Genomic DNA, 26,583 nt, shown 5'->3' on the forward strand with positions numbered 1-26,583 from the left:
TCTCAAGTCCTCAAGGCATTCACAAAGCAACCATGGAACATGCTTGGCTAGGCCTTTGTAAAGGGGGAAAAATTCTAACTGATTCTATAATATTTTGAAGTCTGGAATGGGAACGTTTTTCACAATGAGCGTTTTAGTCCTGGTCAGGTGAAGAATGGAGAAGGCCATTGCAAAGCACAAACAAGAAGGCGGACCAGACACAGAAAGGGTAAGGGAGGTGAAAAGAGAGCAATGAGGAGACGCAGGTGTCATAGTTCACGTCCGTTTCCCTTGGGATCAATACACATCTCAACAAACATCAACACCTTCCTCCTTTTGTGTAAACCCTTGCTTGAAACCCAAGGATTTCAAATAGGACCATCACCGTTGCTTTATTTTAACCTTGAGGCGGTGCCACAGATTCATTATAGGAAGCAAAAAGCTTCAGAGTGACCACTTTTCTGTTCTTCTCCATTAGGCACTCATTAGATGTCCTATTGGGCAGGTATCTGGAGACATCAAAACGTGAGTATCTTCTATGTGTTAGTTGTCCTTGACTTTCAGCTTAAGAACCTTATACAAGCCGTGTCTGAGCTCCTTGTTCTTGAGTGCATAGACCACGGGGTTGAGGGCAGGAGGAATGACATTGTGGAGCACATTGAGTAGGACTGGGATGAGGGGAACCGTCACTGCTGCTCTGTGGGTGACGGAGAGGACAATGATGACTGTGTAGAAGAACAGGATTAGGATGAGGTGGGACGTGCAGGTGCTTAGGGCCTTGGATGCAGCTTCGGCTGAGTTCAGCTTCAGCACAGAGTGAAGTATCAAAGCATATGACAACATAATCAAACCCAAGTCACTTCCCATGAGTGTCCAAGCCAGAAGGAGCTGGTACATGCTGTTGATGGTCCTGTCATCACAGGCGAGGCGGGTGACTCCATGATTCGAGCACAGACAGTGCTCAATTTCGTTTCTGGAGCAGTATTGTCTCTGGGCAGCCAACACAGGCACTGGGATGGTAAGTAAGCAGTTTCTCAGTGCCATGAACACCATTGCTTTGGCCACAAAAGATCCTGTAACTATGGATGTATAGTGTAGTGGTCGACAAATGGCTACATATCTATCCATAGCCATGCAGACAAAGACGCCCGACTCCATTGCTACAAAGCAATGGATGACATACATCTGCAGAAAGCACTCAGGGAGACTGATGGCCTTGGCATCAAACCACAAGATGGCCAAAATCTTGGGCATGATGGTGGTGGCCAGGCCCATGTCTACCACCGCCAGGATGCCCAGGAAGTGGTACATGGGCTGGTGCAGGGTTGCCTCGTGATTGATGATGATCAGGATAAGGATGTTGGCACTGAGAGCTAAGAGGTAGAGCCACGCCAGGGGCAGAGAGAGCCAGTGCTGCCAGGTGTGAATGCCTGGGAAACCCATCAGAACGAACTCAGAGACCTGGCCCTTCGAGCTGTTGGCACCGCTGAGCTCCTGGAACATCTTCACCAAGAGGAAAACATTCAGGGTGAGGACTCTGAATACTCTCCCTGACGTTGCCTGTTTCCTGGTCTTGAAGGAGAGGAGTGCTCATCCTTGCAGTTCTCATCTTACCATGACCATTTCCTGGACTCTTCTAATGAAACAGAACCTGGGATAACGCAGTTTGTACATTAGCTACGCTAATTATCACAAAAACTCCATAAGCAGGTCATGTTGAAACCATGCTCCAGACCATAGCTCTTTGAGTTTTAAAGCAAAAGTTCTTTCCTTTAGCCTCTCCGTCCTGCCTGGCCCCCAAGTCTTAAAAGGCTGACTCAGGAGTTAACTATTAGGAAATGCAGGTAGAGCTAACAACGGGTTAATGCAGCCTTCATGTTGTCATGTCCTGCCTTGGCCCCCTACCTTCCTACTCAGATGTACCTTCTAGTTAGAGTTAGATGGCACCTGATGTCTGGGGTCCCCCAATGACCTCTTCCTGGCTCAACTGCTTTCTTTTCCTAATGGTTACTTTCTACTTAGAGCTGTGTCCCTCCCAGCGCTGCCTTTTGTCATTGAACCCCTCCCTGACACCCCTTCCCTACAAGTGAGCTTCATTCCAGAGAGAAGGTCAGGAAACGATACTCCCACAGACAACCAGAAGCCCTCCCCGGACCGACTGGCCCCAGAGTTGACGACTCTGAAATGAGCTGTGGATGAAAACTACGACAGACACCGCGGTCAGTAACCCTGTCTTCTGAGCTCAGCCTCTGTCCCTCTCTGCTTTCTCTTTGCAAGAGAGGACATGGCTCTGAGGTACTAGCCTGCTGTGTCCTCCTCTGCCTCGCAAAGCAACAAGCCTGTCCTTTTTCTTCCTCAAAGAACTCGGTCTCTGAGACTTAATTGGTGCCGGTGTACAGAGCCTGCATTTGTGGCGACAACGTTACATGCACCTTGTCAAAATTAAGATACAGAGTATCAAGGAAAGTCAGGACCTTGGTCGTTATCTTCCACCGGGTACCACATTGGGGCTGGACAAGAGGAAAGCCCTCTGATGCCAGAGCCTGCTTCTTAAGTTTGACATTGCTACCAATGCATAGACTCAGAGCAGTAGCTTTTCTGTCCGAAAATAGTTTAGTAACATATTAGTTGATAGAACATCAGAAAACCTCTTTTGATCAAAGACCTTGGGAATTTGACGATACTCATAAATATGAGTTAATTTTCATGAAACTCTGGGTTATGTTAGCGTAGTCAGCATAACTTATGTTCTCCAGTGAGGAAACTATAAAATGTCTAAAAAATGGGCATGAACAGTCTAAAGACAAACTGCGCCAACAGAGAACAAGAGTAGTTGTTAGATCTCAGTATTCTGAGTCCAGTTGATTCTGGCTTTGAGTCAGTTTCCCCTACGTGGACATACGTTTGCTTCTTGGAACAGTCCAGACAGTCACCTCGTCATCAGTACAGAAGACATGAAATCAAAACACACTGAGTCTGAGATCGCTGTTATGACGGAAGGCCCGTTATAGCTCTCATATTGTACATAGGTACACCTGATGTAAACATCAACACTTGAACTTGAAAACCGAAGGCATAGTTTTATGATCTCTTTCTACCAGAAACATGCTGTTTACTTTCTTTTCTCTGCAAGCCCTAAATAGTAAGTACACCACACAAAGCCACAACACTTGAACATTCTGTGGTTCAAAATTCTGGTATGCAGAGGGGGGCAATGCTGATGCACACCTGGCGACTCTTTTAACCTTCAACCATGAACTCGTCGTGGCTATCGCTTCACTCTTCTCGTCGTGGGGGTGACTTATACTTAACACTCAGTACAACCTAACCAAAGTCTCCTACTTGCTTAGGAAAATAAGTAGGTATTTATAATAAGCCTGGAAAACCAAAGTGTGTTCATTGCAACTGGACACCTGGGGAATTGAACTTTTTTCCATGAAAACCCACTCTTCCTTAATCCTTCTGCCTCCAGATAGGGAGAGGGAATCCAATCTTAAGTCATGCAAATAGTCAATTCATGTACTTCCAGGAACAATCCCCATGTATTCTCTGTCCACAGAATGAGAAAAGGCTCATCTCCACTCCCCTATTGTGTTTCCTTTAGTACCTTTGTCTCTGGATGGCAGACCTGTGAGCTGAAGGCCACCTGCTCCAGCTGTGCCGGATCCTGATGAAGAAAGTACGACTCTGCAGGATATGTACATTTGCAGTCTTGGGCTACTACGTCTCCTGATGTTTGTCCTGGTGAACGAAATAGCTTTAACATGTGTTCTCTGTCCCCAGGCGAGTATCACAAAACACCAGAGATGCTGGTGCTGGTCTGGGAATTTAGCGGCCCCCTAGTGGAGGAGGAAGAGTGGAAAGTCCCATTTGCAGCCTCTCACCTACTGGACGAAGGAGAGACGCAATTTATCTGTGTGTTTCGATATCTCTGTGCTTGCGTGAGAGTGATACACACGAGGCAGTGAGAGTGAACCCAATTGCCTTTGAATGAGTATGAAGGACGTTAATGTTTCTTAAGGTGGTTTGTCTCTTTCCTGGTGGGAGCAAAGGCTGTGTGGGACACACCTGGAAAGCACTGACGGTGTTTCAGAAGGTTTTAGTTTCACTCACACACGTCCACACGTCATTTGACTCGCCAACATTTTCGTTCACGTGAGCATGGGGACGAACGTGGTGGCTTTGTGGGAGTTTGCCAGCAGTTCGGATGTACTTGTACAAATATTAAGCTGGGGGTATTTAGAAGAGATGCCTAAGTGTATATGGAGTAATGATGATGTGATGAGAGCAAAGAACCAATAAAACCCATGCTGATTCTAGTCTTGTAACCTGTAGCAAGATATTGAAAGCAGGACCTATAGTGTTCATTCGTTGGAAAAATACACATGATTTTGGAAGGAGATAAATTGCACCTTTGAAATTACGTAATGTGGAGGTAACTGCTGATACATTTCTTGGTATAAACTTCCTACATATGATTTTGGACAAAAATGGGGGCAGTGCCATCTTGAAACATAAATGCTGTCATTATAAAAGACCTTCACAGGTAAGTGATTCAAGGGGTGATTATTCAGCAATATCATGATTTAATAAACGTGCATAATATGTAGTTACACAATCCATTGCAGCACATTCCTAATACGTGTGTGTGTGCACGTGACCAGAGAGAGAGAAGATTTTTAGCACAGCGCTCTTTACACTGTATCAGTTGTTATTAAAGCAAAAGTCTCTTGCCATAGAATAATTATTTAAATCACTAAAAAGGTATAATTGAGGCGTTCCCCTCGTGGCTCAGTGGTTCGCAAACCAGGTGAGTAGCCATGAGGATGTGGGTTTGATCCCTGGCCTTGCTCAGTGAGTTAGGGACCTGGCACTGCTGTGAGCTCGGGTGTAGGTCACAGATGCACTTTGGATCCTGTGGTGCTGTGGCTGTGGCAGAAGCTTGCGGCTACAGCTCCGATTTGACCCCTAGCCTGGGCACCTCCATAGGCCACAGGTACAGCCCTAAAAAGACCAAAAAAATGTGTCACTGAGTGCCTGTTATTTCATTGAAAACATTGTGCAACCATTCGCATGATGTAACAGCAGGACACTTCCATTGCTTAAAAAGAAACCCTCCACAACTGTTACTCAGTCACCACGTATTGACCTGCCCCTCCAGCCCCTGCCAACAACGAAGTTGGGTTTTGATTCCACGGGTCACCTATTGGGGAGAGTTCAAGTATTGGAACCCGCAGCCTCTGGTGTCTTGGGCCTATGGCACATGGGGCCCTGAGAGCGAGATGGCCTCATTGGTGTAAAGTGACCAAGCTGACTAAAGGAGCCATTAGAAAGGCTGTTTCTAGGTGTCTACAGAAGGGAAAAGAGAGCTGCATCAAGGCCTCATTCCTAAGTTGCTGACTGAAAGAATATGCGCAACCTGAGAGTTGAGAGTTCACTTTTATTTGGGGCAAAAGGAAGCCCTAAGTCCAGGAGGCAGCATCTCCAGCTACCCTGAGGAAACCGCTCTAAGGAAGCGAGGAAGGGGCTGGGATATGGAGGCCTTTAGCGAGGAAGGGCAGGTAGACACCCAATGGTCACACACACACAGTGGCCAGGTGCTTTTAGCAATAGACCTAAGACAGGCAGAAACACACCATGAGTGGTTATCCTCATGGATCAAATCTCCCCCAGGTAACTCTTTTTCCTTCTGAACATCAGGGCAAAGTGTGACTGACACAGTCACTTTCACAAACCCAGACTCCAATGAATAGACCTAGAATTTAATGCCATTGAAACAATTTCGTTTTTTAAAAAATTATCCTCATATCCATTAAACAGAGTTAAACAAAGACTAATTCATTTTCAAAATAGGTTTGGCCCGTTGACCCTATAGGCTTTGTCACACCAACTCCGCAGTAATTCTTCAAAATGATTCTCAGACGACATCCCCCAAAGGCTCTCAAGGTCAAGAAGCCACACCTAGTGGTTGACATTAGATTTTGCCTGGGCAGATGTTTTCCTTGTAGAGGTGGCCCACGTATCTGGAGATTCCCATACAAGTCAGGAGACAGTCTTTCAAGTCCCTGATGAAGCTGCTGGGAACCCAGTGGTTTCCGGTTTCTGGAGCGACTAGGCAGAGAGAAAAGAAAAGTCTTCTATTTCCACCCACACGTGTGAATTCTCAACTTGCTATAAGTCATAGACGCCTTGAGGGGAATAGACTCTCTGCAGCTGAAAAACATAGATTAAAACCAGTAATAGGCCAGACCAAGGGTCATGGGAATTGAGTTCATATTGAGCAGTGTATTGACTCTCCCCTAAGTGAGTTCTGTTCGGAGTCCAGTTTGTAACCACTTCCCTTTTTCCTGGGAGGGCATCAGCCCAACAGCCAAGGAACGTTTTAACCCGTCCGATAAAGACGAGGTTTGCCGGGAGCCAGGAAAAGCCAAGGGGCCTTCTTGGATTTTTCCTGGCCCTTACTGCTTCTTTATAGCTGTCGGTGACCCACTCTAAGTTTTCTGGTTTGGGAGGAGACTGGGACCATGTCACAAGGACGTCAGGATGGCACCGGTCTGACAAGGAGGGGTCGATTGGTTTTCCTTCTTTTGTGCAAGTGGAGTGGACTTTATCTGCATGTGGTATAATCTTGAACTCTCCTGCGGTTGTTACCTTTTACTTGATAATGCTCTGCCTGTAATAAAAGCTGTCCAAAACATCCAGGTGACTTTTTCAAATTGTTCTGAAATGCTTCGGTGGCCCTCTGAGTTACCTCAGAATTCGCTGGAGAAAAAATTTAATTAGAACTTGACACTTGGGAAGTTTGTTAAAAATATCAAAACATGTATGAAATTTGGTCACATTGTGGAATGATACACTCACATGATCAAAGTCATGAAGGATTTGAAAGCAAGTAGGAATCACCCAACGATGAAGAAATTCACACAGTTTGCTCCCAGAGACAGCATGTTCCAAGAAAACTTGCTTCTCGTGACCGAGAGGTCAACACACAACCAAATTTCAATCTTTGTGTCTCCTATTACGGACAAGCATATATTTTATTGGTTTTACACACTGAAATGCTTCCTTGACTAGTTTGGTCGTTTTAAGCACATATTACAATTTTTACCTTTAAAAAATGTAAGCTTTAGTGAAAGCCAAGAAGAAAGCAACTGCAAACTTGATGTGATATTGGCATCCTCCGATTAGCAAACTTCAGAACATAGTCCATAATCTCTCACAACGGGCATTTTCCCAAACCAAATGTCTCCTTTATGAGGTACAGATGCATATTCAATAAACAGACGTCTTTAGCTTCCCTTTTGCTAGAAAACAAAGGTAGACAAGCTGGAATCTGTGCAGCAGTCAGTGTCCAGCCTTTCATCTCCTACGTGACCCAGACCTTTGCTGAGTCTTCATCACCTGCTCATTGAGTAGAAGTGTAGCATTTCAAGTTACCACAAATCTGGAAAAACGGATTAAGGTCGATATTTCTCAAACACAATTATTTTATTTTAACGTGTTCATTGAAGAGTTTCCTCTCATTGATCTCCATTTCATTACTCTACAACGTCATTACACCAAATCAATGTCCTGGCAGACAAATGCGGTGACAGATGTGGTATGAACTTCCTGACTCTCAGTAAACTTAGGTACAGCAGAAGTATTATACTTAACACTGATGACTCTAAAAACATGTCTGTATTAAGAAAAATGTGCTTCAGCAACAAACTTGGACTCACGTTAATACCAGACATTTACGCTAAGTACTTCCCAGATCATGGAAACCTTAAGTTCATTTAGCTTCGTTTCTCTTTTATTTAGAACTGCTTCTTTGTGTTTACTTGTCTTTAAGCCAAGGAGATAGAGCTCATTGTATCACAAAGGTACATTCAGAGACATACATATATTTCAGCAGAGAGAGAGCTTGGAGCTTATTTTAAAATTTGATCTAGGATGTATCATGCCCAGGCTGTCTTACAAAGGAAAGCCATCTTTCATACATTTCACTGGTTTGTAATTGCAAGTGGTTTCATTCTGAAGACTGCAGCTCAAGGGGCTGTCTTTAGGAGACAAAACGGAGTTCCCCATAGCTGGCACACGCATGTGCCTACAAGACAAATGCAAATATACCCACACAGAACAAAATCTGATTCTTGCAGGAGAAAGTCAAAACGGTGACATCTAACAGTTTCCTCCACTATTTTTTCAAATGCAACTTCCTCTTTTTAACAGTAAGGAACATGCCCATGGAAACATAGGGACTCGTGGTTGCACTTGACGTGGCAATTCACCTGGCGAAGGCAAGACCAAAAATAGCCCTTGGAATAAGCTGAATTTGCCTCCTTGAATGGAAAAGCCTCTTCCCTCTCCTTTCTCTCTCTCTTTTCCCTTCTGCTTGGAACGTCTACTAATTAACTCAAAGTCTTAGGCAAAGTTGGCTGTGTTGGGATACTGAGGGCATGACAAGGGTGAGCTGCATGCATTCCCCCAAGCATCTATTTGCTCTCTCAGGGTCAGAAGTCTGGAAAAGAAGTTATCAGGCAAGATTTCTCTAATGCATATACAAAGAGAGCAAGTTTTGAACTTTCAGACGCGTTTTACCTCAACCGATCTTCTCTGGAGTCTAAAGGATATCGTAGCCACAGAGTTTAAGTTGAATTTCTCCTTATTCATACATGTATCACTACAGTTTGCCACGGTTTTTCACAAGGGGCTATCCGACGGAATTGAAGAGGAAGAGATTCCCACATTTCCTTGAAGTCCAGTCTACACGCACATGGGAAGAAACCCAGAATCCTCACCAGCAGATGGAAGCCTCAAGTCCGAAAAGCAGAGTCGGACAGCACAAGGCTCAGATTGGCTTCCAAGTCCCTCTAAGCCCGGGACCGCAGCCCAAATGGTACCTTACAGATCAGGTGGATTGTCAGAAGCAAACAAACAAACAAATGCCCACATGGGACCAAGAGTTGCCCAGACAGAGCCATGTCCCAGGGTCCCCAGAGTGCACACTGGCGGACTTACCCAGATGCCGACAGAGCTGCTGCAAGGTTTTCAGACACTGTTTTCCACCTGCCCTCAAATAATTCCCCAGAGGGGGATGTAGGGCTCATGTGGGTGGGAGGAAGAGAGGCGCATCCCTGAGGCCAAGGGGGCCTTGGCAGCTGCTAGGGTGCTCTCTCCTCCGCCTGCCATCCCCACGCTGGAGTTCCTACTTCCCGCATGGCAGAATGGGCATGACTAGGGCATGGCCTTTCCCCAAGTGTCCCAGGCCCTCCGGCCTCTGAAGGAGGCCTCCAACCCTCTGCCTTCCTGAAAGAGGCTGGCTGCGAGGAGGACGAACTCGGAGCATCTGATCAAGCCGGGGGACCCCTGTGGGGGCCTCCTGACCACAAGCAAGATCCAGGACAAGCCCCCAAATTCTGGAGCCTAAAAGTGGCCTCTCTACCCCAGCCCCAGTTAGGTCTCAGAGACAGAGTTGTGGGTGAAACAGAAAGAAGAGCTTTGTTGCTTTCCCGGGCAAGAGAGGCCACCGCAGGCTAATGCCTCCAAGCTGTGTCCTCCTTGAGCGGGACCAGCAAGGGGTCTTCCAGGGTTAGACTGAAAGACAGGGTGAAAGACTAAGGCGTCGCTGTTATTCTCCCTCCTCGGAGCATTTCCGAGTCCTCACGCCCAGCGTCTCAAGTCCTCAAGGCATTCACAAAGCAACCATGGAACATGCTTGGCTAGGCCTTTGTAAAGGGGGAAAAATTCTAACTGATTCTATAATATTTTGAAGTCTGGAATGGGAACGTTTTTCACAATGAGCGTTTTAGTCCTGGTCAGGTGAAGAATGGAGAAGGCCATTGCAAAGCACAAACAAGAATGCGGACCAGACACAGAAAGGGTAAGGGAGGTGAAAAGAGAGCAATGAGGAGACGCAGGTGTCATAGTTCACGTCCGTTTCCCTTGGGTTAAATACACATCTCAACAAACATCAACACCTTCCTCCTTTTGTGTAAACCCTTGCTTGAAACCCAAGGATTTCAAATAGGACCATCACCGTTGCTTTATTTTAACCTTGAGGCGGTGCCACAGATTCATTATAAGAAGCAAAAAGCTTCAGAGTGACCACGGCTCTGTTCTTCTCCATTAGGCACTCATTAGATGTCCTATTGGGCAGGTATCTGGAGACATCAAAACGTGAGTATCTTCTATGTGTTAGTTGTCCTTGACTTTCAGCTTAAGAACCTTATACAAGCCGTGTCTGAGCTCCTTGTTCTTGAGTGCATAGACCACGGGGTTGAGGGCAGGAGGAATGACATTGTGGAGCACATTGAGTAGGACTGGGATGAGGGGAACCGTCACTGCTGCTCTGTGGGTGACGGAGAGGACAATGATGACTGTGTAGAAGAACAGGATTAGGATGAGGTGGGACGTGCAGGTGCTTAGGGCCTTGGATGCAGCTTCGGCTGAGTTCAGCTTCAGCACAGAGTGAAGTATCAAAGCATATGACAACATAATCAAACCCAAGTCACTTCCCATGAGTGTCCAAGCCAGAAGGAGCTGGTACATGCCGTTGATGGTCCTGTCATCACAGGCGAGGCTGGTGACCCCACGATTCGAGCACAGACAGTGCTCAATTTCGTTTCTGGAGCAGTATTGTCTCTGGGCAGCCAACACAGGCACTGGGATGGTAAGTAAGCAGCTTCTCAGTGCCTTGAACACCGTTGCCTTGACCACAAAAGATCCTGTTACTATGGATGTATAGTGTAGTGGTCGACAAATGGCTACATATCTATCCATAGCCATGCAGACAAAGACGCCCGACTCCATGCCTACAAAGCAATGGATGACATACATCTGCAGAAAGCACTCAGGGAGACTGATGGCCTTGGCATCAAACCACAAGATGGCCAAAATCTTGGGCATGATGGTGGTGGCCAGGCCCATGTCTACCACCGCCAGGATGCCCAGGAAGTGGTACATGGGCTGGTGCAGGGTTGCCTCGTGATTGATGATGATCAGGATAAGGATGTTGGCACTGAGAGCTAAGAGGTAGAGCCACGCCAGGGGCAGAGAGAGCCAGTGCTGCCAGGTGTGAATGCCTGGGAAACCCATCAGAACGAACTCAGAGACCTGGCCCTTCGAGCTGTTGGCACCGCTGAGCTCCTGGAACATCTTCACCAAGAGGAAAAACATTCAGGGTGAGGACTCTGAATACTCTCCCTGACGTTGCCTGTTTCCTGGTCTTGAAGGAGAGGAGTGCTCATCCTTGCAGTTCTCATCTTACCATGACCATTTCCTGGACTCTTCTAATGAAACAGAACCTGGGATAACGCAGTTTGTACATTAGCTACGCTAATTATCACAAAAACTCCATAAGCAGGTCATGTTGAAACCATGCTCCAGACCATAGCTCTTTGAGTTTTTAACCACAAGTTCTTTCCTTTAGCCTCTCCGTCCTGCCTGGCCCCCAAGTCTTAAAAGGCTGACTCAGGAGTTAACTATTAGGAAATACAGGTAGAGCTAACAACGGGTTAATGCAGCCTTCATTTTGTCATGTCCTGCCTTGGCCCCCTACCTTCCTACTCAGATGTACCTTCTAGTTAGAGTTCGATGGCACCTGATGTCTGGGTTCCCCCAATGACCTCTTCCTGGCTCAACTGCTTTCTTTTCCTAATGGTTACTTTCTACTTAGAGCTGTGTCCCTCCCAGCGCTGCCTTTTGTCATTGAACCCCTCCCTGACACCCCTTCCCTACAAGTGAGCTTCATTCCAGACAGAAGGTCAGGAAGCGATACTCCCACAGACAACCAGAAGCCCTCCCCGGACCGACTGGCCCCAGAGTTGACGACTCTGAAATGAGCTGTGGATGAAAACTACGACAGACACCGCGGTCAGTAACCCTGTCTTCTGAGCTCAGCCTCTGTCCCTCTTTGCTTTCTCTTTGCAAGAGAGGACATGGTTCTGAGGTACTAGCCTGCTGTGTCCTCCTCTGCCTCGCAAAGCAACAAGCCTGTCCTTTCTCTTCCTCAAAGAACTCGGTCTCTGAGACTTAATTGGTGCCGGTGTACAGAGCCTGCATTTGTGGCGACAACGTTACATGCACCTTCTCAAAATTAAGATACAGAGTATCAAGGAAAGTCAGAACCTTGGTCGTTATCTTCCACCGGGTAAGACACTGGGGGTGGACAAGAGGAAAGCCCTCTGATGCCAGAGCCTGCTTCTTAAGTTTGACATTGCTACCAATGCATAGACTCAGAGCAGTAGCTTTTCTGTCCGAAAATAGTTTAGTAACATATTAGTTGATAGAACATCAGAAAACCTCTTTTGATCAAAGACCTTGGGAATTTGACGATACTCATAAATATGAGTTAATTTTCATGAAACTCTGGGTTATGTTAGCGTAGTCAGCATAACTTATGTTCTCCAGTGAGGAAACTATAAAATGTCTAAAAAATGCGCATGAACAGTCTAAAGACAAACTGCGCCAACAGAGAACAAGAGTAGTTGATAGATCTCAGTATTCTGAGTCCAGTTGATTCTGGCTTTGAGTCAGTTTCCCCTACGTGGACATACGTTTGCTTCTTGGAACAGTCCAGACAGTCACCTCGTCATCAGTACAGAAGACATGAAATCAAAACACACTGAGTCTGAGATTGGTGTTATGACGGAAGGCCCGTTATAGCTCTCATATTGTACATAGGTACACCTGATGTAAACATCAACACTTGAACTTGAAAACCGAAGGCATAGTTTTATGATCTCTTTCTACCAGAAACATGCTGTTTACTTTCTTTTCTCTGCAAGCCCTAAATAGTAAGTACACCACACAAAGCCACAACACTTGAACATTCTGTGGTTCAAAATTCTGGTATGCAGAGGGGGGCAATGCTGATGCACACCTGGCGACTCTTTTAACCTTCAACCATGAACTCGTCGTGGCTATCGCTTCACTCTTCTCGTCGTGGGGGTGACTTACACTTAACACTCAGTACAACCTAACCAAAGTCTCCTACTTGCTTAGGAAAATAAGTAGGTATTTATAATAAGCCTGGAAAACCAAAGTGTGTTCATTGCAACTGGACACCTGGGGAATTGAACTTTTTTCCATGAAAACCCACTCTTCCTTAATCCTTCTGCCTCCAGATAGGGAGATGGAATCCAATCTTAAGTCATGCAAATAGTCAATTCATGTACTTCCAGGAACAATCCCCATGTATTCTCTGTCCACAGAATGAGAAAAGGCTCATCTCCACTCCCCTATTGTGTTTCCTTTAGTACCTTTGTCTCTGGATGGCAGACCTGTGAGCTGAAGGCCACCTGCTCCAGCTGTGCCGGATCCTGATGAAGAAAGTACGACTCTGCAGGATATGTACATTTGCAGTCTTGGGCTACTACGTCTCCTGATGTTTGTCCTGGTGAACGAAATAGCTTTAACATGTGTTCTCTGTCCCCAGGCGAGTATCACAAAACACCAGAGATGCTGGTGCTGGTCTGGGAATTTAGCGGCCCCCTAGTGGAGGAGGAAGAGTGGAAAGTCCCATTTGCAGCCTCTCACCTACTGGACGAAGGAGAGACGCAATTTATCTGTGTGTTTCGATATCTCTGTGCTTGCGTGAGAGTGATACACACGAGGCAGTGAGAGTGAACCCAATTGCCTTTGAATGAGTATGAAGGACGTTAATGTTTCTTAAGGTGGTTTGTCTCTTTCCTGGTGGGAGCAAAGGCTGTGTGGGACACACCTGGAAAGCACTGACGGTGTTTCAGAAGGTTTTAGTTTCACTCACACACGTCCACACGTCATTTGACTCGCCAACATTTTCGTTCAAGTGAGGATGGGGACGAACGTGGTGGCTTTGTGGGAGTTTGCCAGCAGTTCGGATGTACTTGTACAAATATTAAGCTGGGGGTATTTAGAAGAGATGCCTAAGTGTATATGGAGTAATGATGATGTGATGAGAGCAAAGAACCAATAAAACCCATGCTGATTCTAGTCTTGTAACCTGTAGCAAGATATTGAAAGCAGGACCTATAGTGTTCATTCGTTGGAAAAATACACATGATTTTGGAAGGAGATAAATTGCACCTTTGAAATTACGTAATGTGGAGGTAACTGCTGATACATTTCTTGGTATAAACTTCCTACATATGATTTTGGACAAAAATGGGGGCAGTGCCATATTGAAACATAAATGTTCTCATTATAAAAGACCTTCACAGGTAAGTACTTCAAGGGGTGATTATTCAGCAATATCATGATTTAATAAATGTGCATAATATGTAGTTACACAATTCACTGAAGCACATTCCTAATACATATGTATCTACACATGACCACAGAGAGAGAAGATTTTTAGCACAGCGCTCTTTACACTGTATCAGTTGTTATTAAAGCAAAATTCTCTTGCCATAGAATGATTATTTAAATCACTAAAAAGGTATAATTGAGGCGTTCCCCTTGTGGCTCAGTGGTTAACAAACCAGGTGAGTAGCCATGAGGATGTGGGTTTGATCCCTGGCCTTGCTCAGTGAGTTAGGGACCTGGCACTGCTGTGAGCTCGGGTGTAGGTCACAGATGCACTTTGGATCCTGTGGTGCTGTGGCTGTGGCATAAGCTTGCGGCTACAGCTCCGATTTGACCCCTAGCCTGGGAACCTCCATAGGCCACAGGTACAGCCCTAAAAAAGACCAAAAAATGTGTCACTGAGTGCCTGTTATTTCATTCAAAACGTTGTGCAACCATTCGCACGATGTAACAGCAGGGCACTTCCATTGCTTAAAAAGAAACCCTCCACAACTGTTACTCAGTCACCACGTATTGACCTGCCCCTCCAGCCCCTGCCAACAACGACGTTGGGTTTTGATTCCACGGATCACCTATTCGGGAGAGTTCAAGTATTTGAACCCGCAGCCTCTGGTGTCTTGGGCCTATGGCACATGGGGTCCTGAGAGCGAGATGGCCTCATTGGTGTAAAGTGATCAAGCTGACTAAAGGAGCCATTAGAAAGGCTGTTTCTAGGTGTCTACAGAAGGGAAAAGAGAGCTGCATCAAGGCCTCATTCCTAAGCTGCTGACTGAAAGAATATGCGCAACCTGAGAGTTGAGAGTTCACTTTTATTTGGGGCAGAAGGAAGCCCTAAGTCCAGGAGGCAGCATCTCCAGCTACCCTGAGGAAACCGCTCTAAGGAAGCGAGGGAGGGGCTGGGATATGGAGGCCTTTAGCGAGGAAGGGCAGGTAGACACCCAATGGTCACACACACACAGTGGCCAGGTGCTTTTAGCAATGGACCTAAGACAGGCAGAAACACGCCATGAGTGGTTATCCTCATGGATCAAATCTCCCCCAGGTAACTCTTTTTCCTTCTGAACATCAGGGCAAAGTGTGGCTGACACAGTCACTTTCACAAACCCAGACTCCAATGAATAGACCTAGAATTTAATGCCATTGAAACAATTTCGTTTTTTAAAAAATTATCCTCATATCCATTAAACAGAGTTAAACAAAGACTAATTCATTTTCAAAATAGGTTTGGCCCGTTGACCCTATAGGCTTTGTCACACCAACTCCGCAGTAATTCTTCAAAACGATTCTCAGACTATTCTCCCCCAACGGCTCTCAAGGTCATGAAGCCACACCTAGTGGTTGACATTAGATTTTGCCTGGGCAGATGTTTTCCTTGTAGAGGTGGCCCACGTATCTGGAGATTCCCATACAAGTCAGGAGACAGTCTTTCAAGTCCCTGATGAAGCTGCTCGGAACCCAGTGGTTTCCGGTTTCTGGAGCGACTAGGCAGAGAGAAAAGAAAAGTCTTCTGTTTCCACCCACACGTGTGAATTCTCAACTTGCTATAAGTCATAGACGCCTTGAGGGGAATAGACTCTCTGCAGCTGAAAAGCATAGATTAAAACCAGTAATAGGCCAGACCAAGAATTGAGTTCATATTGAGCAGTGTATGGACTCTCTCCTAAGTGAGTTCTGTTCGGAGTCCAGTTTGTAACCACTTCCCTTTTTCCTGGGAGGGCATCAGCCCAACAGCCAAGGAACGTTTTAACCCGTCCGATAAAGACGAGGTTTGCCGGGAGCCAGGAAAAGCCAAGGGGCCTTCTTGGATTTTTCCTGGCCCTTACTGCTTCTTTATAGCTGTCGGTGACCCACTCTAAGTTTTCTGGTTTGGGAGGAGACTGGGACCATGTCACAAGGACGTCAGGATGGCACCGGTCTGACAAGGAGGGGTCGACTGGTTTTCCTTCTTTTGTGCAAGTGGAGTGGACTTTATCTGCATGTGGTATAATCTTGAACTCTCCTGCGGTTGTTACCTTTTACTTGATAATGCTCTGCCTGTAATAAAAGCTGTCCAAAACATCCAGGTGACTTTTTCAAATTGTTCTGAAATGCTTCGGTGGCCCTCTGAGTTACCTCAGAATTCGCTGGAGAAGAAATTTAATTAGAACTTGACACTTGGGAAGTTTGTTAAAAATATCAAAACATGTATGAAATTTGGTCACATTGTGGAATGATACACTCACATGATCAAAGTCATGAAGGATTTGAAAGCAAGTAGGAATCACCCAACGATGAAGAAATTCACACAGTTTGCTCCCAGAGACAGCATGTTCCAAGAAAACTTGCTTCTCGTGACCGAGAGGTCAACACACAAATTTCAATCTTTGTATCTCCTATTACGGACAAGCATATATTTTATTGGTTTTACACACTGAAATGCTTCCTTGACTAGTTTGGTGGTTTTAAGCACATATTACAATTTTTACCTTTAAAAAATGTAAGCTTTAGTGAAAGCCAAGAAGAAAGCAACTGCAAACTTGATGTGATATTGGCATCCTCCGATTAGCAAACATCAGAACATATTCCATAATCTCTCACAATGGGCATTTTTCCAAACCAAATGTCTCCTTTATGAGGTACAGATGCATATTCAATAAACAGACGTCTTTAGCTTCCCTCTTACTAGAAAACAAAGGTAGACAAGCTGGAATCTGTGCAGCAGTCAGTGTCCAGCATTTCATCTCCTACGTGACCCAGACCTTTGCTGAGTCTTCATCACCTGCTCATTGAGTAGAAGTGTAGCATTTCAAGTTACCACAAATCTGGAAAAACGGATTAAGGTCGATATTTCTCAAACACAATTATTTTATTTTAACGTGTTCATTGAAGAGTTTCCTCTCATTGATCTCCATTTCATTACTCTACAACGTCATTACACCAAATCAATGTCCTGGCAGACAAATGCGGTGACAGATGTGGTATGAACTTCCTGACTCTCAGTAAACTTAGGTACAGCAAAAGTATTATACTTAACACTGATGACTCTAAAAACATGTCTGTATTAAGAAAAATGTGCTTCAGCAACAAACTTGGACTCACGTTAATACCAGACATTTACGCTAAGTACTTCCCAGATCATGGAAACCTTAAGTTCATTTAGCTTCGTTTCTCTTTTATTTAGAACTGCTTCTTTGTGTTTACTTGTCTTGAAGCCAAGGAGATAGAGCTCATTGTATCACAAAGGTACATTCAGAGACATACATATATTTCAGCAGAGAGAGAGCTTGGAGCTTATTTTAAAATTTGATCTAGGATGTATCATGCCCAGGCTGTCTTACAAAGGAAAGCCATCTTTCATACATTTCACTGGTTTGTAATTGCAAGTGGTTTCATTCTGAAGACTGCAGCTCAAGGGGCTGTCTTTAGGAGACAAAACGGAGTTCCCCATAGCTGGCACACGCATGTGCCTACAAGACAAATGCAAATATACCCACACAGAACAAAATCTGATTCCTGCAGGAGAAAGTCAAAACGGTGACATCTAACAGTTTCCTCCACTATTTTTTCAAATGCAACTTCCTCTTTTTAACAGTAAGGAACATGCCCATGGAAGCATAGGGACTCGTGGTTGCACTTGACGTGGCAATTCACCTGGCGAAGGCAAGACCAAAAATAGCCCTTGGAATAAGTTGAATTTGCCTCCTTGAATGGAAAAGCCTCTTGCCTCTCCTTTCTCTCTCTCTTTTCCCTTCTGCTTGGAACGTCTACTAATTAACTCAAAGTCTTAGGCAAAGTTGGCTGTGTTGGGATACCGAGGGCATGACAAGGGTTAACTGCATGCTTTCCCCCAAGCATCTATTGCTCTCTCAGGGTCAGAACTCTGAAAAAGAAGTTATCAAGCAAGATTTCTCTAATGCATATATAAAAAGAGCAAGTTTTGAAATTTCAGACGCGTTTTACCTCAACCGATCTTCTCTGGAGTCTAAAGGATATCCTAGCCACAGAGTTTAAGTTGAATTTCTCCTTATTCATACATTTATCACTACAGTTTGCCACGGTTTTTCACAAGGGGCTATCCGACGGAATTGAAGAGGAAGAGATTCCCACATTTCCTTGAAGTCCAATCTACACGCACATGGGAAGAAACCCAGAATCCTCACCAGCAGATGGAAGCCTCAAGCCCGACAAGCAGAGTCGGACAGCACAAGGCTCAGATTGGCTTCCAAGTCCCTCTAAGCCCGGGACCGCAGCCCAAATGGTACCTTACAGATCAGGTGGAATGTCAGAAGCAAACAAACAAACAAATGCCCACATGGGACCAAGAGTTGCCCAGACAGAGCCATGTCCCAGCGGCCCCAGAGTGCACACTGGCAGACTTACCCAGATGCCGACAGAGCTGTTGCAAGGTTTTCAGACACTGTTTTCCTCCTGCCCTCAAATAATCACCCAGAGGGGGATGTAGGGCTCATGTGGGCGGGAGGAAGAGAGGTGCATCCCTGAGGCCAAGGGGGCCTTGGCAGCTGCTAGGGTGCTCTCTCCTCCGCCTGCCATCCCCACGCTGGAGTTCCTACTTCCCGCATGGCAGAATGGGCATGACTAGGGCATGGCCTTTCCCCAAGTGTCCCAGGCCCTCCGGCCTCTGAAGGAGGCCTCCAACCCTCTGCCTTCCTGAAAGAGGCTGGCTGCGAGGAGGACGAACTCGGAGCATCTGATCAACCAGGGGACCCCTGTGGGGGCCTCCTGACCACAAGCAAGATCCAGGACAAGCCCCCAAACTCTGGAGCCTAAAAGTGGCCTCTGTACCCCAGCCCCAGTTAGGTCTCAGAGACAGAGTTGTGGGTGAAACAGAAAGAAGAGCTTTATTGCTTTCCCGGGCAAGAGAGGCCACCACAGGCTAATGCCTCCAAGCTGTGTCCTCCTTGAGCGGGACCAGCAAGGGGTCTTCCAGGGTTAGACTGAAAGACAGGGTGAAAGACTAAGGCGTCGCTGTTATTCTCCCTCCTCGGAGCATTTCCGAGTCCTCACGCCCAGCGTCTCAAGTCCTCAAGGCATTCACAAAGCAACCATGGAACATGCTTGGCTAGGCCTTTGTAAAGGGGGAAAAATTCTAACTGATTCTATAATATTTTGAAGTCTGGAATGGGAACGTTTTTCACAATGAGCGTTTTAGTCCTGGTCAGGTGAAGAATGGAGAAGGCCATTGCAAAGCACAAACAAGAATGCGGACCAGACACAGAAAAGGTAAGGGAGGTGAAAAGAGAGCAATGAGGAGACGCAGGTGTCATAGTTCACGTCCGTTTCCCTTGGGTTAAATACACATCTCAACAAACATCAACACCTTCCTCCTTTTGTGTAAACCCTTGCTTGAAACCCAAGGATTTCAAATAGGACCATCACCGTTGCTTTATTTTAACCTTGAGGCGGTGCCACAGATTCATTATAAGAAGCAAAAAGCTTCAGAGTGACCACGGCTCTGTTCTTCTCCATTAGGCACTCATTAGATGTCCTATTGGGCAGGTGTCTGGAGACATCAAAACGTGAGTATCTTCTATGTGTTAGTTGTCCTTGACTTTCAGCTTAAGAACCTTATACAAGCCGTGTCTGAGCTCCTTGTTCTTGAGTGCATAGACCACGGGGTTGAGGGCAGGAGGAATGACATTGTGGAGCACATTGAGTAGGACTGGGATGAGGGGAACCGTCACTGCTGCTCTGTGGGTGACGGAAATGACAACAATGACTGTGTAGAAGAACAGGATTAGGATGAGGTGGGACGTGCAGGTGCTTAGGGCCTTGGATGCAGCTTCGGCTGAGTTCAGCTTCAGCACAGAGTGAAGTATCAAAGCATATGACAACATAATCAAAGCCAAGTCACTTCCCATGAGTGTCCAAGCCAGAAGGAGCTGGTACATGCTGCTGATGGTCCTGTCATCACAGGCAAGGCTGGTGACTCCATGATTCGAGCACAGACAGTGCTCAATTTCGTTTCTGGAGCAGTATTGTCTCTGGGCAGCCAACACAGGCACTGGGATGGTAAGTAAGCAGTTTCTCAGTGCCATGAACACCATTGCTTTGGCCACAAAAGATCCTGTAACTATGGATGTATAGTGTAGTGGTCGACAAATGGCTACATATCTATCCATAGCCATGCAGACAAAGACGCCCGACTCCATTGCTACAAAGCAATGGATGACATACATCTGCAGAAAGCACTCAGGGAGACTGATGGCCTTGGCATCAAACCACAAGATGGCCAAAATCTTGGGCATGATGGTGGTGGCCAGGCCCATGTCTACCACCGCCAGGATGCCCAGGAAGTGGTACATGGGCTGGTGCAGGGTTGCCTCGTGATTGATGATGATCAGGATAAGGATGTTGGCACTGAGAGCTAAGAGGTAGAGCCACGCCAGGGGCAGAGAGAGCCAGTGCTGCCAGGTGTGAATGCCTGGGAAACCCATCAGAACGAACTCAGAGACCTGGCCCTTCGAGCTGTTGGCACCGCTGAGCTCCTGGAACATCTTCACCAAGAGGAAAAACATTCAGGGTGAGGACTCTGAATACTCTCCCTGACGTTGCCTGTTTCCTGGTCTTGAAGGAGAGGAGTGCTCATCCTTGCAGTTCTCATCTTACCATGACCATTTTCTGGACTCTTCTAATGAAACAGAACCTGGGATAACGCATTTTGTGCGTTAGCTACGCTAATTATCATAATAACTCCTTAAAACATATCGTATTATTTTCACCTTGTCATAATTAAGAAGTAGAATATTAGAGAAAATTTGATCCTTGGTCACTGTCCTCCATCTGGTAAGTCATGGAAGCTGGAGAAGAGGAAAGCCTTCTGATGTCACAGCCTGGTTCCTAAGTTTGCCCTTGCTAATGAGTTGTTTCCTTTGGAAACCAACTGTACAGATTTAGAGCAGTAGTTTTTAGGTATGGAGAAATTTCATTAACATATTAGTTGGTAGAACATAAGAAAAACCTGTTTTTAAATTTCTTAATTTTTTTTTAGTGCCACACATATGGCATATAGAATTTCAAAGGCTCTGGATTGAATTAGAGCTGCAACTGCTGCCTTTGCCACAGCCACAGCAACACGGGATCCGAGCCACATCTGTGACCTACACCACAGCTCACAGCAAAGAGAGATTCTTAACCCACTGAGCGAGGCCAGGGATCGAACCCACATCCTTATGAATACTAGTCAGGTTTATAACCTGCTGAGCCAGAACGGGAAGTTAAGGTAATGTAATAATCAATTAACATACTTCCAAAAACAATCTCCATATTTTTTTCTTTCTACAAAGTTAAAAAAATCCTATCTCCACACCCCTTTTGTAAATCTTTAATACCTTATTTTCTGGATAGCAAAACAGTGAGCTGAAGGCAACCTGTTCCAGCTGTTCAGGATATTTGGTGGAAAAAAAATCATGATTCTGCGATTTATGTACATTTAGGGTCTTTACCTTCTAAATCTCCTAATGTGTGTATTCTTGAACAAAACATTTAAAAATATGCTCTCTATCCCCACGGGGATATTACAAAACACCAGAGATGCTGGTGCTGGTCTGGGAATTTAGCGGCCCCCTAGTGGAGGAGGAAGAGTGGAAAGTCCCATTTGCAGCCTCTCACCTACTGGACGAAGGAGAGACGCAATTTATCTGTGTGTTTCGATATCTCTGTGCTTGCGTGAGAGTGATACACACGAGGCAGTGAGAGTGAACCCAATTGCCTTTGAATGAGTATGAAGGACGTTAATGTTTCTTAAGGTGGTTTGTCTCTTTCCTGGTGGGAACAAAGGCTGTGTGGGACACACCTGGAAAGCACTGACGGTGTTTCAGAAGGTTTTAGTTTCACTCACACACGTCCACACGTCATTTGACTCGCCAACATTTTCGTTCAAGTGAGGATGGAGATGAACGTGGTGGCTTTGTGGGAGTTTGCCAGCAGTTCAGATATAAATATTGTTAGGGATATTTAGATGCCTATATTTTGAGATAATAATGATAATAGCAAAAATAATAATAAAACATGCTGATTCTAGTTTTATATGCCTTAATAAGTTCTTGAAAGCAATGCCTGTATTTTTCATTAATGGGAAAAATAATCATGATTTTGGGAGTAGATAAATGGAACACTCTAAATTATGTGATGTAGTGGTAACTGCCGATGCCTTTCTTTATATATATTTTCTTTATATATTTTTTGACAAAAATTAGGTTAATGCCACATTAAAACATGAATTCTATCTTTTTAATTGACCTTAAATGATAAGTAATTCCACTGATGATTATTCAGCAACCTTATGATTAAATAAATGTGCATCATATGTATTTACACAATTTCTTTAAACATTTTCCTCATATATGTACATACATATGAAGGAGAGAGAACAGTTTTAGCACAGTGTTTTTTACACTTTGTCATTTTTTATCAAAGTAAAGTTCACATACCATAAAATAACAATTTAACTCACTTAAAAATGTATAACCGAGTGGCTGTTATTTCATTCAAAACGTTGTGCAACCATTCGCACGATGTAAGAGCAGGACACTTCCATTGCTTAAAAAGAAACCCTCCATAACTGTTAATCAGTCACCACGTATTGACCCGCCCCTCCAGTCCCTGCCAACAACAAATTTGTTTTTTGATTCAATGGATTGCCTATTCTGGAGATTTCATGAAACTGAATTCATCCAACAGGTAGCCTTTGGTGTCTTAGGCATGATATATTGGGTCCTGATAGTGAGATTGCTTCATCAATTTAAAGTGATCAAGCTGACTAAAACGAGCCATTAGAAAGATGGTTTTTAGCTGTCTAAAGAAGGAAAAAAGATGTGTATCAATGCCTGAGTCATTAAGTTGATTAAAAAACTATGCACAACCTGAAAGTGAGGATTTGATTTTTCTTTGTCTAAAATAGGACTTTAGGCTAGGAGTAAACCTGAGAAAACTGCTCTAAGGAAGTGAGTGGGGAGGTAGGACATGTAGGAGTTTAGCAACCAAGGGCAGGTAGTAGGAACACAAGATTACTGCTAATGATAGAAAACACGAGGAGTTCCCATCGTGGCGCAGTGGTTAACGAATCCGACTAGGAACCATGAGGTTGCGGGTTCGGTCCCTGCCCTTGCTCAGTGGGTTGGCGATCCGGCGTTGCCGTGAGCTGTGGTGTAGGTTGCAGACGCGGCTCGGATACCGCGTTGCTGTGGCTCTGGCGTAGGCTAGTGGCTACAGCTCCGATTCGACCCCTAGCCTGGGAACCTCCATATGCCGCTGGAGCGGCCCAAGAAATAGCAACAACAACAACAGCAGCAAAAAAGACCAAAAGACAAAAAAAAAAAAAAAAAAAGAAAACACGATATCTCAAGTTAAGGAGTTGAGTGCTTTTCAATGTATAGGAAGATGCATTGTCTGTGTTCACTGCAATGATTCCTTTCCTATGCACCTCAGCTGTCTGGGGCCAGTATCTTGTGTTTTCACATCCTGAGTTTCCAACCATGGTGCGTGGCTGCAGTCTAATGGCTACTAGATGGCTTGGAACTCTTTGTGGCCTTCCTGTGCTCCCTCAGGGCCCACCCGCGCAGAATAGCTGCAATGCTAATGACGCTGACATCCTCTGTATACTGATACGGCAGGCAGTATTTTATTTCTCATTGTCAATATGCATATCTCTCAAAGAACCAAGGCATGATATATTTTCCATTTATGTCACTGGTTTAACCTGGGAGCTTGGCATGTAATAGGCACTCAGTATATATTTTTATGTTAAGTATTGGAGGAGGATCCCACAGTTTACGTGTCTATGATTTTTGTATCATTCATGAGGAGGTTAGAGTGGCTGAGAGAAGAGTGTGTTAAGTACTTGAAGGAATGATGGTGGGGGTGTGGCGGAAATAATCACATCACAACAATAAAACATCATCGGATGCTGAAAAAAATATTTTTCAAACTGGAAATCCCATCCTCATTTGGATATAGGACAAAGAAGCATCTGGCTGTAGATGAATTCGTCTACACCCAAGCATTCATCTCAGCTAATTTTGTTTCTTTCAATGGTCTTGGCAGCCTAGTATGTTTTTATTTGCAGAAATATGGGTTAATAATGAGATCGATCCTTCACAGGGTGAGAAGCTGAAAAACTCTTAGGAAGGGTTGTGGGCATGCCTGTGATGCTGGGATTCTTAGGAAGGGTTGTGGGCATGCCTGTGATGCTGGGATTCTTAGGAAGGGTTGTGGGCATGCCTGTGATGCTGGGATTCTGGAGTCACTAAATGGGAATGCACCATTGGACACTCTCCCCTGTCATGGCCAAAATTGTTCTCTCAAGGAAGGCATTATTAGACCCCACCTATATCACCAACAGAAGTCACTTTCTTTCCAGTTCCTCCCCTGGCTTCCTGTGCTTCCCCTCTTCCCTTCATTCCTCTTCCTTTCTCTGATACATATCCTTTTATATGGTATGGGATTTTGTATCCTTAGAACGTGAAAGGATCCTTATGACACAGTCTCGTATCTGCTTGGTTTTCACCCCATAGACGATAGGGTTCATAGTTGGAGGCAAGAGCAGGTAGATATTGGCCACGATGATGTGACACGATGGAGGGATGGTGTGGCTCCCAAAGCGGTGGGAAAAGAAGCAGAAGAAAGCTGGGCTGTAGGAGAAGACGATGGCACAGATGTGGGCAGTGCAGGTGCTGAAGGCCTTCTGCCGAGCTTCTGCCGAGGAGAGGCTGACCACCGCCCGGAGGATCATGGTGTAGGAGACAGTGATGCACAGGATGTCGAAGCCCCCAATCAGGAGGGCCACCATCAGGCCATAGATAACATTGACTTTGATGCTGCCACAGGATAACTTGGCCACAGACATGTGGTCGCAGTAGGTGTGGGGTATGATATTTCCTCTGCAGAAGGGCAGGCGCTTGATGATGAAAGTCAAGGGAATGACAAGCAACACACCTCTCAAGAAAGTGGCAAGCCCAGCCTTGGCGATGACGGGATTGGTGAGGATGGTGGCGTAGCGCAGGGGGTAGCAGATGGCCACATAGCGGTCCAGGGCCATGAGCATGAGCACCCCGGACTCCATCCCCGTGAAGGTGTGAATGAAGAACATCTGGACCAGGCATTCTTCAAAGCTGATTTCCTTGAGATGGAACCAGAAGATGCAGAGGGCTTTAGGGATTGTACTGGAGCACATGACAAGGTCGGTCAGGGAGAGCATGGCCAAGAAGTAATACATGGACCTGTGCAGGGAGTCCTCACAGCAGATGAGGTAGAGGAGCCCGCAGTTGCCCACCACAGCCACGACATACATGGAGCAGAAAGGGAAGGAAATCCAGAGGTGCAGGTCCTCCAGTCCTGGGATCCCAGTGAGAAGGAAGGAAGCTGGTGTCAGGTCTGTTTTGTTCAGCATTTTCATGATCATTCTGGGATAATCATTAAACAGCTGATAGGACTTTTCTCTGTTTCTTTGTTTTTTTGTTTTCAGATCCTCCAGGATTAGGGAGGAGGAAAAGAGGAGAAAAATCTTAGTTGCGCTCTCTCTCTTACTCTCCTTTTCCATCTCTGTCAAATGTGCATTTTAATATCAAACAACCAAACCATTTAAATGTAATAGAATGCTTAAAGTTAAAATCACGTATGTATGGTTAGTTAGGTTCGTTAATTTATCAATTTATTCAACACATGTTTAGCACTCACTATGTTCCCAGGTTCTTTCAAATGTATTGTTTCCATACAGTTTTAAAACTAAAACATGACAGAGCTTAAATCCTCAGAAATTTATAATTAAAAGTAATTATGTTATGATCTTTCTAATGAGGTTTTTGTTAGTGTATCTTATTTAAACGTTAATTGCCATACACATCTCCTTTTGAGTATTTTCTTAAGGCAAATTTTTTTTGATCACCTGTCCAATGACCTAACAGATATGATAAGATTGTTTTTATTGTTATTATTTAATGTCATATTTCTGCTACACTAAATGATGTTGTAATAATTCTACCAATATTAACCCACTAATCCTCACTATAATCACAGCACATATTTTTATTAATCTACACTTTATAATTGAGCAAATGGAGGCACTATATCTGAATTACTGTGCATTCAATTCCCAAATTGAGCCTTCTCTGACCACTTCTTAGTAATTTATTTCTTCCAAATTTTGACAAAGAAATGTGTGTCAGAAAAAAAGAAAATAGTTCCATAGGATAATAATGAAAATAAAAAGTATCCAGCTCCATCATTTTGATTGTTGAAGTTAACCTTCCTGTATTTCAGATCTCCAGTAGCCTTGACCTTTGCATTTGTAAATTTGTCTAGTTTCCTTTTTCTTCCTTTTTCCCTTAAAATTGTCTCTGT

The 26,583-nt window shown here is 44.9% G+C and overlaps 4 protein-coding genes across 4 annotated transcripts; all 4 read right to left on the minus strand.

Annotated features, from left to right (window-relative positions):
- Positions 1 to 522: 522 nt before the first annotated feature.
- LOC146399672 (olfactory receptor 56B2-like) lies at positions 523 to 1,482 on the minus strand. The gene has a single exon (XM_084978198.1). It carries the CDS (start codon positions 1,480 to 1,482, stop codon positions 523 to 525), a length of 960 nt encoding a protein of 319 aa, XP_084834324.1.
- Positions 1,483 to 10,158: 8,676 nt separating this feature from the next.
- On the minus strand, positions 10,159 to 11,118 carry LOC146399673 (olfactory receptor 56B2-like). The gene has a single exon (XM_084978199.1). It carries the CDS (start codon positions 11,116 to 11,118, stop codon positions 10,159 to 10,161), a length of 960 nt encoding a protein of 319 aa, XP_084834325.1.
- Positions 11,119 to 19,781: 8,663 nt separating this feature from the next.
- On the minus strand, positions 19,782 to 20,741 carry LOC100523079 (olfactory receptor 56B2-like). The gene has a single exon (XM_003129482.4). The coding sequence runs from the start codon at positions 20,739 to 20,741 to the stop codon at positions 19,782 to 19,784; it is 960 nt and encodes a 319-aa protein (XP_003129530.2).
- Positions 20,742 to 24,673: 3,932 nt separating this feature from the next.
- On the minus strand, positions 24,674 to 25,645 carry LOC100515910 (olfactory receptor 52N4-like). The gene has a single exon (XM_084978201.1). It carries the CDS (start codon positions 25,643 to 25,645, stop codon positions 24,674 to 24,676), a length of 972 nt encoding a protein of 323 aa, XP_084834327.1.
- Between the last annotated feature and the right edge of the window lie 938 nt (positions 25,646 to 26,583).

Source organism: Sus scrofa, chromosome 9 (assembly GCF_054392235.1).
Source record: "Sus scrofa isolate SSC_HxYL_T2T_F1_AM1 chromosome 9, Sscrofa_HxYL_maternal_Yorkshire_Landrace_v2.0, whole genome shotgun sequence".
Classification (NCBI taxonomy): domain Eukaryota; kingdom Metazoa; phylum Chordata; class Mammalia; order Artiodactyla; family Suidae; genus Sus; species Sus scrofa.

What these genes read in the sequence shown, in the direction of transcription:
- LOC146399672 (XM_084978198.1), bottom strand. Translation starts at nt 1,482, where the DNA reads ATGTTCCAGGAGCTCAGCGGTGCCAACAGCTCGAAGGGCCAGGTCTCT.
- LOC146399673 (XM_084978199.1), bottom strand. Translation starts at nt 11,118, where the DNA reads ATGTTCCAGGAGCTCAGCGGTGCCAACAGCTCGAAGGGCCAGGTCTCT.
- LOC100523079 (XM_003129482.4), bottom strand. Translation starts at nt 20,741, where the DNA reads ATGTTCCAGGAGCTCAGCGGTGCCAACAGCTCGAAGGGCCAGGTCTCT.
- LOC100515910 (XM_084978201.1), bottom strand. Translation starts at nt 25,645, where the DNA reads ATGATCATGAAAATGCTGAACAAAACAGACCTGACACCAGCTTCCTTC.